The sequence below is a fragment of the Urocitellus parryii genome, chromosome 8 (assembly GCF_045843805.1).
Source record: "Urocitellus parryii isolate mUroPar1 chromosome 8, mUroPar1.hap1, whole genome shotgun sequence".
In the NCBI taxonomy this organism is placed as follows: domain Eukaryota; kingdom Metazoa; phylum Chordata; class Mammalia; order Rodentia; family Sciuridae; genus Urocitellus; species Urocitellus parryii.
In genome coordinates this window covers 9225153-9237878 of record NC_135538.1, presented here as the reverse complement: position 1 = coordinate 9237878, position 12726 = coordinate 9225153, and the positions used below count along the sequence as shown (strand labels likewise).

Below are 12726 nucleotides of genomic sequence, written 5' to 3'. Positions count from 1 at the left end.
GCTGAAACTCCATGGGGCGGGCTGGAAATGTGGCTCGACATTCCACCTGTTCGGGAAGAGCTTGTCCACGTGTTCCTTAAATAATAGGTGGTGACAGGTGTCCAGTCTCTGGATTCCCCGGGACACTGCTCAAGAGAGCCGTGGGGCTTTCGTCATTGTCCCTGTCAATATGCAGACGACGCTGGGAATCTTCATGCTAAACAGAAGGTGACTTGTGCTGTCAGCTGGTTCACTGGTCAGGCCTCCATGGCCAAGGTCCCTAGAGGGAGTCGAGCTGTGGAGGCTCAAGCCCAGGGTCAAGGTGTGGAGTCTGTGGTGAGGAGCTGGTTCAAGATGGCGCCATTTCTGTGTTATGGGTGGGGACAGGGAGCTCCTTGGAGCTCCTTAATGAGGGCACTGACCCTTGTAGAGGGCTCTGCTGCTGTGACGTCTCCCAGAGGTGTCACGGCCTCATCCCACCACCTTGTATTTCAGTATGGGGACATCAGGGTGACACAGGCAGTTTACAGGGGGCCCGCTGGTGGCCACATTTCTCCAAGAGTATAGCCACAGATACCACTGGACTCCAGGGCCAGACAGCACCTGGGCCTAAGCTGACCATACCTTTGCATCGAGGTTCCTATGTAGACCAGTGTATTTGGGCTGCATTCCAGCAGCTCTGGGGACAGTCACTCGTATGTGAAATGGTGATGGTGGCCCTGAAAGAGCATTGGGAGGACGATTGGTGCTGATACCTGCAGAGAGGGAAGGGACTCTGCTCTGGAGCCAGGCTGGGCTGGAGCAACTTGCCCCAGAGGTGCAGCCAGAAAGTGGGTTTGGAACCCTGTCACGTGGATAGGTCACTTAACTTCCCGGTGTCTCCATTTCCCTCTCTGTGATGATGTACCCCTGCTGGGTCAATGTGCAGGAAGAACTAGTGCTTGGTGCTTGGTGCTTGTTGGTGCTGCCCTGTTCACCAGCGGTGGCTCTCACCCACTGTTCCCCTCGAGCCCCTCACCCAGGACTCAGGAGCCGAATTCTCTGGTGGCATTCTTCTTAAGAGCCCTCCCGAGCCTCCCCCAGGCCACCGGCCTGCCAGGAGCTGCTGGCTGCCTCCGCAGCAGCCTGGGACTTGTGCCAGGGACTCAGCCCCCACGCAGAGGCTGCCGAGGGCGTGGGCTGGAAATCCACTTCCTGTCTCGGAGGGTGGGATGGAAGGCAGAATTTTCCATGCCTCTTCCTGAGCCACTCCTCAGCTAGACCACAGAGGCTTCCTTGGCCAGATCAGGAGACTCTGTAGCCGAGCTGTGGGACTTCGTCCTTAGGGCTGAGACCTGAGGATGTCAGTCCCACCTAAAGGCCCCCTGTCCTGTTGAGACACACAGACACTCGCAGCACCCCACACCCCGCCCGTCACTGTCCACAGAATAACGTCCCTGGTGCTCCGGATGTTCCCCAGTGGATGGCTGGTGGTGGGAGTGGGAGTGGTCAGAGGGGCCGGTGACCTGCCTGTGGGTGCCCCTACCCCTGTGGTGCACGGGGACCTGCTCACCAGTGAACACTGTTGGGGCCAGCATGGTTCCCACGCCATGAGCTGCAACATCAGGGTCCATCTTCTAGATAGTGGCCACTGGCCATGGGGAAGAGGTCTTGCTGGTAGGGATTCCTGAGAGCTCAGGGGGGTGGGAAGGGTCCTTTGGGTCAAAGGTTTTCTCCTGGGCTCTGTCCTTTGATGGGGGCAGTGTTCCACTGTCCCTGGGGCACAGCATTGCCACCCGTCCCCGATTTGCACAGGATGTAGGGAGGCAGCTGAGGGGTCGGGGCATGGAACAGTGGCCGGCCCCGAGAGGGCGCGTGGTGTGGGAGGCAGGGCAGGAATCTCCTAGGAATGTTCGCCTGGCACCTGTGTGCTGGGAGTCACCAGTGCCACAGAGCCCTACCCAGAGGAACCCCTCGGCTGAGAGACTCAGGCGGGACCAGGCCATCAGCTCTGGGTGCCTAGTGCTGACGGGGAGCTGCTGGCCCATGGAGGGACCCTACCCTGTCTTGGGGGGCCCGGTGTACTTCCTGGAGACGGAGGAGGAGTCGGCCTGGTGAGGGCAGAGGGCAGAAGCACATGGGAGGCCTGTGCTGAGATTGAGCCCTGCTGGGGGGGCAGAGGGTCTGGGAGGTGAGCGGGAGGGCGGTCTTGCTGGGTGGGCGGCCGTGGGACGTCTGGGCAAAGCACAGGTGGATCAGGTGTGCACGTTGGAGAGCAGCAGGCCTGGGTGTGTCCACCCACCTGTGGGGCAGGACAGGAGGAGGCAGGGGCAGAACAAGGGCACCTCAGGAAGGGCTTCCATGTCAGTCCTGGCTGAGAGTGGGAGCCATGGGGGGGCTCGTGTCTGCCATCGGACAGGGTTGAGACAGCTGCGAGGGACTGACGGGCTAGGTCCAAGTCGAGGCAGTGGCCAGGGGTGTGGGGAGGGGCTTGGAGGGCTGCAGGTCAGACCTGGCAGAGGACTGGGGTCTGGAAGGCTCTAGGAACAGAACCACCCGGAGGGTCTGTTCAAGCAGGGCCTCCACGCCTCCAAGGCGCTCACTGCCAGGTTCCCTGTGCTGCTGGGCGGGGATGCGCAGGCTTGGGGACAGCTCTAGGAGCGCCCTGGGACGGTGAGTGCTCGATGGGCCCTTCAGCTCTCCTGCCTGACTTGCCTTCCAGGTGGCGCTTCCCTGAGCTTCCTGGTGCTGGTGACGGGCTGCACGTCGGTGGGCAGAGTTCCAGATGCAGAAATCTTCAAAATCACCGCCACGGATTTTTACCCTCTCCAGGAGGAGGCCAAGGAGGAGGAGCGGCTGCTGGCCTTGAGGAAGATCCTCAGCTCGGGGGTGTTCTACTTCGCCTGGCCCAACGATGGCTCCCGCTTTGACCTGACTGTGCGGGCGCAGAAGCAGGGTGACGACAGTTCTGAGTGGGGGAGCCCCTTCTTCTGGTGAGGGGGCTCTGCCTGGCACCTGAGTCCTGGAGCCCACCTGGCACCGGCCCTAGGATTTGGGGGTCACTTCTGGAGGTTGAGGGTTGAGCTCCATGCCCACTCTGCCCAGCGAGGAGCAGAGTAAACTGAATCCCGCCTGCCCGGCCCGCTTGGGGAATGGGTTCAGGTGGCCCTGGGTAGACACGAACTCGGAATCCTCTTGCTCTCTGAAGTAGGGTCTGTGACCCCATTTACAGAGAGGGAGACTGAGGTGTGAACCAGCGGGCAGGGGGGTTTGCTAAACTTCACACACCTGGTGAGTGGCAGAGCCAGGGTTCGAACCCAGGCATTCTGGCTCTAACCCCAAACTGGTCATCACAAAGCCAAACCAGCTCTGACCAACGGGGAAACCCAGCATCTTGCCCAAGGAGCCTTGCAGGGATGTAACCAAGCAGGGTGGGCTGGGTTTCTGTCGGGGGGATCATTTGGCATCTACTCTGTGCACAGTTAAGCCTCCTGACCCCAGGGTCACAACCCTGCCACGTCCTGCAGAGAAGCCAAGGGGCAGTGACTGCGTAGGGCTTGGGCCCTTGCTGATGCGCTTCCCTGGGCTTCCCTGAGATGGGCGAGAGGCAGGGCAGAGCACAGGTGGGGGGTGGGTGTTGTGCTGCAGTCTGTTCCCAGGCAGCTGGTCTGTGTGAAGTGTGGGGATCCCAGCACCCCCCATGGGGCTTTTCCCAGCCCTGGGACAGGGCTGATGAGGCCGTTCCCTCTCCCTGGGCCTCCCCCCTTGGCCCACACAGGGCCATCAGCCTCGGCTCCCCACTCATGAATTCTTACCTTCTGCTGAGAAAAGGGCCTTCGCTGTGTCCCTGTGTCCTCCCACTGCGCCTGCCCCACATGCTGCTTGGTTCTCTGCTAGAGTGGAGTTTTACTTCTCTGCTGTGGGGCTCACACTTCAAGCACTTGTGAATCTCCTGCCGGTCTTGTTAAGGTACAGATTCTGGTGCACAGGTCTGCACTGGGTCTGAGATTCCTCCCACATTTCCAGCCAGCTGCCCACCGTGGTCTGCAGACCACAGGCCCAGCAGCAGGCTCAGGGATCAGCGTTGCTGTGAGTGGTTGGCTCCATTTTGCGGGGACAGCATGTGTCCCTCAGGCAGCCGAGCTGCAGGCTGTACATGATGAGGCTTTGAAGACTGTCAGGAGCAGAGCAGGACTCCTTGGAGCCCGTAGGAGAACTCTGGGTTGTCTTGCCCTAGCACTTATTTAAATGCCAGCTCTGGGGCTGGAGATATGAGGGACACAACACCACTCAGATAAAGAGGAGACAGGTGAAGTTGAGCAGAGAGAGATCTTGGGGAGGGGAGGTTCCCGGGGTGCCCTTTTTTGAAGTGGACTCATACTAGATCTGCAGTTGGTGAGGAGGAGGCCACTGTGCAGGGCGCCTGGTGCCGCTGGTGCCCACTCTGGGACCTGGTATGGGAGTTTAGGGAGGGGCCCACAAACTGCTCGTACTGAGTCACTGGCAGAGTGACCACAGGCCGGTCACCTCTCCCTGCCTTGCTATGGTGCAGCCTCTGAAGCTTTGCTTCCCCACAGTTACGTCCTGGCAGGAGGCACAGAGCTGTTTCCCTTACGGAGGTGGCCCTCCTCCTCCTGGATTTGAGCTCCCCCCACCCCCCCCCCCAGAGGGCCAGGCAGCATCTCTAGAAACAGATTATTCCAAGTCATGCATTTGCCAAGAGCCTCCCCCCCTGCCCCCGTGACTGGCCGGCTCTGAAATCCAGAGCCTGCTTCTGCCGCCACAGTGGTTTATCATCTGAAATTTAGCAAGTGACTCAGAAGAGGGAGGCCTCTTTCCGTACAGTCCCACTCTGTGGTCACTGGTTTTCATGCAGAGGAGCTCAGTGGGGGCAGAAGCAGGCCAGGCTCCCTTCAGGGTGAAAGTGACCGTGGTCACAGTTGAGGAAGTGGGCCCTTCGAGGAGGGGCCTTCCAGAAGCCTCCCGAGATCCGCCGCAGCTCACAGCCCGGATTCCCAACAGTGAGGACGCTGTGCTGTTTTGAGGAAGGCTCCAGGGCAGGAATCAGGTTGCCTTTTTTAAACAAGTAGGGCATTGTGACCTCGATTTACTCCAGACCCGTCAGAGGGAGTCCCCTGGGGACAGGCCTCCCAACTGCACTGCCAGGTCTCCTGGGTGTAGGGGAGCCAGGTGGCCAGGGGAGGGGAGGGCATGTGTCCCTATGTAGGTGCGGGGCCTTCCCCAAGAGGGGCTGTAGGAACCCCCGGCCACCCACTGCTCCATGACCTCGGGCAAGTGCTTCACTTCTCGTGCCTCAGTTTCGTTATCTGTAAAAGGGGTTTCTGACAACACCTCTCACGTGGGGTCATTTCAAGGCTGTGGTGCCTTAGCCCATCCCAGAGCATGCGCCTGGCTTCATCACCCGGACTCCAGAGCCCAGAAGAATCCTCCCAGTGTGGGGAGAACCTTGTGAAGTTTATTTTCACCATTTTTCACTTCATATGCCCACGGTAGTTCCTGTGCCTGTGTGTATAACATCTAGATCAGCGTGCATGAATTCATGACTATTTTTATCATTTGTCATTACCATAATTATGATTTAATCCAAACGTAAGATTAAATTCTTTGCTGATGAGCTTCTATTCAAAACATGTGGTGGCCGCGATGGACACTGAGGCCCCTGTGAAGTCCCTGCATGGTGCCCGACTGGCTCACACCCAGCTCCGCTGCCCTTTGCTGACACTGTCCACGCAGTGGTCCCTTTGGGAGAGGGCTTCTTGCTTCTTTCTCCTGTGTGTGACACAGTGGGCCTCCGTCTGGGGTCTTTCTGAGCTCCCTGGGTCTGTACACCCCCAGTTCACACGGGCACAGAGCGCACTCGCCTCCTCCTGAGCCGGAAGCCAGGCCCCAGGGGTGCATCACCACACCTGCTTTGGGTGCCATGCTTGCTGGAGGCTGCCGGGTGACCAGAATTGGTGTGGGGCTGTGTTTTGCAGGAACCAGCTATTGCACGTGCCCCTGAGGCAGCACCAGGTGAGCTGCTGTGACTGGCTCCTGAAGGTCATCTGTGGGGTGGTGGCCATCCGCACAGTGTATGCGTCACACAAGCAGGCCAAGGCCTGCCTCATCTCCCGCATCAGCTGCGAGCGTGCCGGCGCTCGCTTCCACACTCGAGGCGTGAACGACGATGGCCACGTGTCCAACTTCGTGGAGACAGAGCAGGTCAGTGCCAGGGGCCCGCCCGTGACACCAGGTGGTTCAGAGTCACACAGCTCATGCAAACATGTTTCTACTGGGGATAGAAGCAGTCCGGATGCAGTTGAGCTGGTTCTGATCATGGCTTCTCTCTGCATCTGTGACACTGGAACTCTGCATGGAAATGTAGCCTCTGGTTTGCATGGTCTGTCTCTTCCTCTTGGTTCACATCTCCTGCTGGGGAAATGTTGCCTTAGGAAAACCTCCTGTGGTCTCCCCTTTCTCCTTCTGCAGGCTAGTAGACTTGGCCCTAGACTCAGTTGGGGGCTTTGCTCTGGTTATTTCCTGCAGTGTGCCCAGTGACTTAGATGTGGCTCTTGCTGTCCCAGTTACTTGCTAGGGTTCAGGAGCAGGCACCCTGCCCCATGTCTCCTGAGTCCTGCGCATGGGGCCTTAGAGATAGGACCAGCAGGCTCCTCCAGCCCCCTGCTGTGTTGTTATTAACGCAGCACCACAGCCTGGGTTAAATTATGAAGAGGCTTATTTTGGCTCACAGTCCAAGGTCGAGGGGCCACATCTGACGATGGCCTTGCTGGCAGTCTCAGGGTGTGGGGTGTCACACGGGAGCGCTAGCCAAGCTGGCTATGAGCAAACCACTCTCAGACACCCCCCTCCTTGCCAAGGGCAGAGCCCAATCACCTCTTCAAGATCCCAGTGGTCCCACCCCTAATGCTTCATCATGGCCATAGTTTCACCTGCGTTTCAGAGGGGACGCACCCTAGCACGCCCATTGCTATTTAAATTGCCTTCCTGCTTGGGGCTGGGGGTGGTCTTCCCAGTTTCTGCTTTTCATCCCTTGACTCCTTTGGGTCAGACAGGGCTGGTGCCTCCTTGAAGTCCCCAGCAGACCTTGCTCCCAGGGGCAGCTGTCATGGTGGGGCAGCCGGGCTCCACCATCTGCTGTCCACCCAGAGATGTGGGCAGCTGCAGGCGCCAGCCCTCACCCACCGAGAGGGTATAACTTCACCCCGAGGTGACTTCATTTTCACCAGACTTGGAACCAGACATGAGGGCTGTGGCCTTGTTTTGTTTTTTTGTTGTTGTGTGTGCATTTCTTCCCAGATGGACCCCCTGGGAAGGAGGAGCCCAGGCTGGCTCAGGCCTTCAGAGACCCCATGCATTCTGGCCACTATGATGCTGGGGAAGAAGGTGACCCTCTGGGGAGGGCCATGTCACTCAGAGCTGTGTCCAGGTGGTCCTCAAAGCAATGTGGAAACAAACCCTGGGCCCTTGGGCAGAGTCTGGGAGTGAGCCACCTGGGCTCAGGGCTCCCCTCCTAGGCATGTGGGGTCATGGGATGCATCAGGAACAAGACCAAGGTGCTGCCACCCTCCCAGGGTGCTTCCCAGCTTCGGCTCAGCTGCTTTCCTCCTGCCTGGCTCTCTGGCCACCTGCTGCTGAAGGTACTTCTAATGCATCAGGAGATGGGAGCTGGGTGAGAGGGGGTGCAGCCCGGCCTGCTGTCTTTGCTGAGCTCAGGGAGCTGTCAGCCCTGCGAAGGGTGGGCTGCATGTAAGCACAGAGGAACCTGCCTTGTAGCCTGGTAGCGGTTTGCCCATTCAGGACCGAGATGGTCTGATCGGAGCCAGGTGGGTCTACTCCCTCGAGTCTGTGGAGCAGGACCCTGGGCCCCCAGGTGGGTGGTGTTAAGGGCAGAGCGTCCTCAAGTAGGTGTCCCATGGCCTTGCTCTTGGTGAAAGAGCAGCTTGCAGGGCTCTGAGGCATTTTCCAAAGCGTTTGGGTTCGATTCAGCAGGTGGCTGGCTTCTTCCTCTCTGCCTGAAGTAAGTGGCAGACTTTGCATCTGGTCACCTTGTCCCAGGGGGAAGGAGGCTGGTGGGGGCAGTATAGCCCTGGGGGTGTTGCCACAGACCTCTGCTGGCCAGGGATCCTGCTGGGGTCTGGAGTCTTCAGACCTGAGCCATCCCCTAGGGAAGTGGAGGCCTCACTGGTGAACAATCAGGGGACCACACAAAGAGCCAGGGGCACCGTGGAGACTCGGGGAGGCCAATTGGCTTTCGTGAATTCATGCTCTGGAGGCCCAAGCCGGGCTGCTCTACTTTTATCTTTAGCAGTCTTCCTCCTCCTGAGCTGGCAGGGTGTGCTCACGTTCCGTGTGTGTGTGTGTGTGTGTGTGTGTGTGTGTGTGTGTGTGTGTGTATGTGTGTTGTGTGTGTGTTGTGTGTATATTGGTGTGGTGTGCACACATGCTGTGTGCTCGTGTGAGTGGCATCTCGGGCTCCCTGGGCGGAAGTCCTGAGCCTTTCAGTTCTGCCATGAGTCATGCGGTGGACGCTTCACCCGTGACTCACTGTGCAGAACAACAACCCCAAAAGTCCCCCATTCTGTCAAAAAAAAAAGACATTTGACTATGGAAGATAAGTGCAGCACGTGATGTGGGGGTGGGTACCACTGGGTGTGCTCCCAGAGGGCAGGAGCCGGTGGGCAGAGGATCTGGTTTGGAAACTCCGGATTGGAGTCTAGCAGGAGACTTCCAGATGAAACTGGTTACAGAGTTGCCTGTTCTATGTTACAACCCCTTTTAAAAATAGCCCTTTGGTTTCTGCTCCCACCACCTCTGACACTGGCAGCTCAGGGTGCCCTCTGGGCTCCCCAGTCCAGGAGCCACACTCCTGCTGGCCTCCCACGGCCCTGGGGTTCCCGCCGTCCTGGAAGGGCTTCTGTTTGCCTTCTGGGGCCTGGGGGCTCCTCCTGGTCTCCCTCCAGCCTTGTCTGTCCTGGGACTCCCTCTTCTCCACTGAATGCAAGTGCCTTAGAGCATCACTGGTGCTGAGGGCCAGGTGTGGACCCAGGGCAGTGCGGGGACAGACATGGATGGTTCTCCCAGGGAGGAAGGAGCAGACAACATGACCTTCCTGCCGGTGTTCAGAAGCTGGTTCTGGGCAAGTGCAGCTCAGGAGGACCCAGCACTCCTGGCACGTGGTCATCAGAGTGAAGGAGGAGAGTCCCTTAACTCGGTCAGATTCTGGGCTTGTTAACGGTCCATTTTAGAAAGTGGCCCAGCTGGTTTCTCTCTGAGGAATCTGAACCTGTGTGGTTCCCAGTGCTGGTCAGTTGATGTCCTTAATCTCAAGGTAGCTTTCAGGGCTGCGGTCATTTGAACAGCCTGCTATTCTGTCCTGTTTTTCTTAGAATACCGGAGGGTCACAACAGACAGCACATTCTGAACCCAGTGCTTCGCTTCTTCTGAGACGAAGACTAGAATTACAGTTCGCAGCCTAGATACCCGGCTCGTGTCATTCCTGTGGTCCAGGGGACTGCGGGTCTCATGTCACGCTCTCCCCTGCGGAATTACTAATGCATGTGTGATCTGAGCGAGCTCTAACCTGCGTGGAAAGCTACCCTGTAAGGGAGCAGGTTGGTTAGCAATGGAAAGGACTCTCAGCGGCGCCCAGGCTGGCCTCGCCAGGCCAGGGTAGGGTTGCACAGATAAAGGCCAGGCATCTGATAACCACGGCAGCCTTCCCCTGGGTGCTCAGGACTGTACCTTTTGTCCTTCAGACTCCTTGTGCTCCAGTAACTCTGGAGGCCCGCAGGCACATGCTGAATAACAGGGCTGGGGGTGATGTTTTTTAAAGCCTGAGTGTCATTTGCTTCTATGCAGGGAGGGGCTGTACACTGGAAGCTCATGGACACCGTGTTGCTTTTGCTGATTGAGTAGTGTATTCAAGAACTTGGTGGCATAGGGCCAGATGCAAGTTCAAGTCCAGTCTTGCCTTACATTGTGAAGCACTAGACTGACAGGTGCAGTCAATTAGGTCCTTTGACTATATTGCTTGTTCATTTTATTTCATTTAATCCTTTCCCAGTAGCTCTCTGCTCTTTAGCTATTGGACAGGTAAAAATAGAGGCTCCGAGGAAGGTCTTAGTTAAACCCCAGGCACATCTGCTTCTATTCCTAAATAGAGGTGGGTAGGTGCTGGGCTTTTTAGGGATGTGGGTAAGTTTGCATCCTAGAAGGGTGAATTCCCACCAGGTCTGGGGGACCTCCAGCCCTCTCCAGACCCCTCCTCGGATGCTGGCCAGCAACTGGTGTGCCCTGTGGATCACCATGCTGGGTAAGAGAGCAGAGGGCGCCGCAGTCCACTGTCTGCCCTTCACGGCTGGTGTCGGGTCGCAGGCACCAGATCCTGTTACTGGCCCAGGACATTTGGTTTCATTGAAGAATACCTTTCCCTCTGTTTCCTTCTGCTGCAGACGATTTACATGGATGATGGAGTGTCGTCCTTTGTCCAGATCAGAGGCTCGGTTCCACTGTTTTGGGAGCAGCCAGGGCTCCAGGTAGGTAATATAAACAAAAACATGTCCACTCTGTTACAGTTCCTCAGCCCTTCCCTTTGATAACTGTGGTGTATTTCTTTAAATGTTTCTCTCTTGTGCTGTAGTTTCTGGTCTTTCCTCAGCCCATCTGTACTGAGGTGAGGTGTGTGTGTGTGTGTGTGTGTGTGTGTGTGTGTGTGTGGTGTGTGTATGTGCTGTTTTGCAATTTCTGGATCTACAAACATGCATGGCATTTGCTATTGACCCGGGTGCAGAGCACAGACCCTGCTGGGGTGCCACGGAGCGTGCCTGGGAGGGTGGCCTTAGAGGGGACCCTAAGTTTGGTGTGCTGAGAATGACTTTGAGAGCAGCAGCTCTACAGAGGCCTTAGAGGGTCAGGGGGCCCTTTGTGGTGGTGTCGTGTGTCTGGCACTCACGGTGCCTGCGTGCCACGTGCAGATTGCACAGAGCTTTCTTGTGGTTGCTAAAAATACCCTGGAGCATCCAAAGCAGGGTGTTGGTCGGTGCCAGAAGGATTTGGCCTCTGTGTCCTGGGAAGAGTTCAAGGGCTGCGGACTCCGTCCAAGAGCACACTTGTCAATGGACGCTGGGCTGCTCCCTCAGCAGACAGGTCAGGGCAGAGCCGGCTGGAGATTCCTCACGCTGACCCCGTCTTCTCCCCTGCCCTGAAGGAACATGGGAGCCTTCGGAAAGCCCATCTCCTGGGGCCTTTGTCATCTCCCGCTCTTCTTACCGAGGGCTCTCGTGTGACTGCATCTGAGTCCGCAACCAGCAGCGGCTGAAGAGGCCCCAGGTGCTGTGTGCCAGGTCGTTAGGGGTGTTTGACACAGTGGGGCTCAGACTCCCTGGTCTTGAGTCCAGCTTCTTAGCCCAGCCTGGACTTGGCCCAGTGCTGCTGGTAGGTGAGCCTCTTGTCCCCAAGTTGCTGCCTTGATGGTGCTGGCATGTCAGCTAACTGCCATGTCAACTCTGAGAGTGAGGCAGATAGTTGAGCATCCCATTTGGTCTCTGGGTTCTGTGGGGGGAAGGTTTTATGGACAACGTCTTTAGCTAGACGACCCAGGTGCAGGGGTACGGCTGGTGGCCTTGAGAGGTAACTTAGGCAAGTGCACCGGAGCTGGATTGTGACAAGGACAGTTCCCCCAGAGCACCTCCAGAGCAGTCTGGTTTTTGGAAACGGCTTTAGTGTGGTACAACTTCCTCACTGTCAACTCCACCCGTTTAAAACGCACGACTTGGCAGTGTATTTACAGGGTTGTGTAACGAGTGCCACAATCTAATTTTAGAACGTTCCCATCGCTGCTAGAAAACCTCGTGTCTGTCTTCCCAGCTCTGCCTCAGGCCTGGGCCGCTCCTGTTCTCCTCTCTGTCCCTACAGTAGAGTTCCCAGGCCATTGAAGGGGAACGCAGGCCATTCCTATCACAGCTGATTGAGGCTGGATTGTCTTTAAATTTGGAGTTTTCCTTTGGAAACATCTTGTTCTGTTTTTAAGAGGATGACTATCATGGATCACATGAGTGTAGTACAGAGAGGAATCAGGAGACCATGTTATATTTCATGGGCAGTTTGTAAGAAATCCCCAAATTGAGGGGACTGTCATGACAGTCTTGAGTTTTGGAAGGAGCCTTTGGAATTATCTGTCTTGCCCTCACACCAAACTCGAGGGACCTTCTCCAGTTGGCCGTGCTCTGGGCTACCCCTGGGGATGGCTCTGATTGACTGTGACTTCCTCCTTGGACTGTGCCTCTGTCTGTCTGTCTGTCTCCCCAGGGTGTTCAGGGACAGGAGTAGGCCTGACTCTTCCTCCCGTGGCTCACCTGCTGTCCGGAGGGGGAGCCTCGTGGTCGTCCCTCTGCCATTTTGTCTCCTCCAAGGCCTTCCAACTCCTTGGCCATCTTTGGTTCCATTTCTAGGACTCTTGGAGTTTTCTGGTTTCCCTCGTTTGAAAAACAAAACCAGGCCTGTCAGTCCCTTCTTTGGTTTTGGTCTCCAGCTTGGCCATGGTGGTGATACTGCAGGTGCCGCCTGACTCCGTCGTGGACCCAGTGCCTCAGTCTGATGTGAGCCGGGCCGAGGGACTTGGGCGCTTTCTGGCGGCTCTGTCCTTCTTAGATTGCTAACAACTTGAGCTTCACTGACGCCTCCGTGGTGTCTTCAAACGCAGTTCTCAAGTCTTTAGAGCTCGCTAATCTTATTAGGGATTTGTTGACC

At 57.1% G+C, this 12726-nt stretch overlaps 1 protein-coding gene across 8 annotated transcripts in view; it reads left to right on the top strand.

Moving 5' to 3' along the window:
* Positions 1-12726, top strand: part of Synj2 (synaptojanin 2) — an 87172-nt gene that overhangs the window by 30547 nt on the left and 43899 nt on the right. For 2 of the 8 annotated variants that reach the window (XM_077801577.1, XM_077801582.1), the window contains exons 1-3: positions 10158-10291; positions 10431-10514; positions 10619-10651. In XM_077801577.1, the coding sequence (XP_077657703.1) occupies positions 10440-10514; positions 10619-10651 (108 nt within the window). In that variant the 5' untranslated portion in view covers positions 10158-10291; positions 10431-10439. Of the gene's footprint in view, positions 1-2680; positions 2952-5954; positions 6181-10157; positions 10292-10430; positions 10515-10618; positions 10652-11106; positions 11308-11343; positions 11417-12726 lie in introns of those variants that run through there. The other 6 variants (XM_077801578.1, XM_077801583.1, XM_026393803.2 and 3 more) reach the window with 5 other exon arrangements.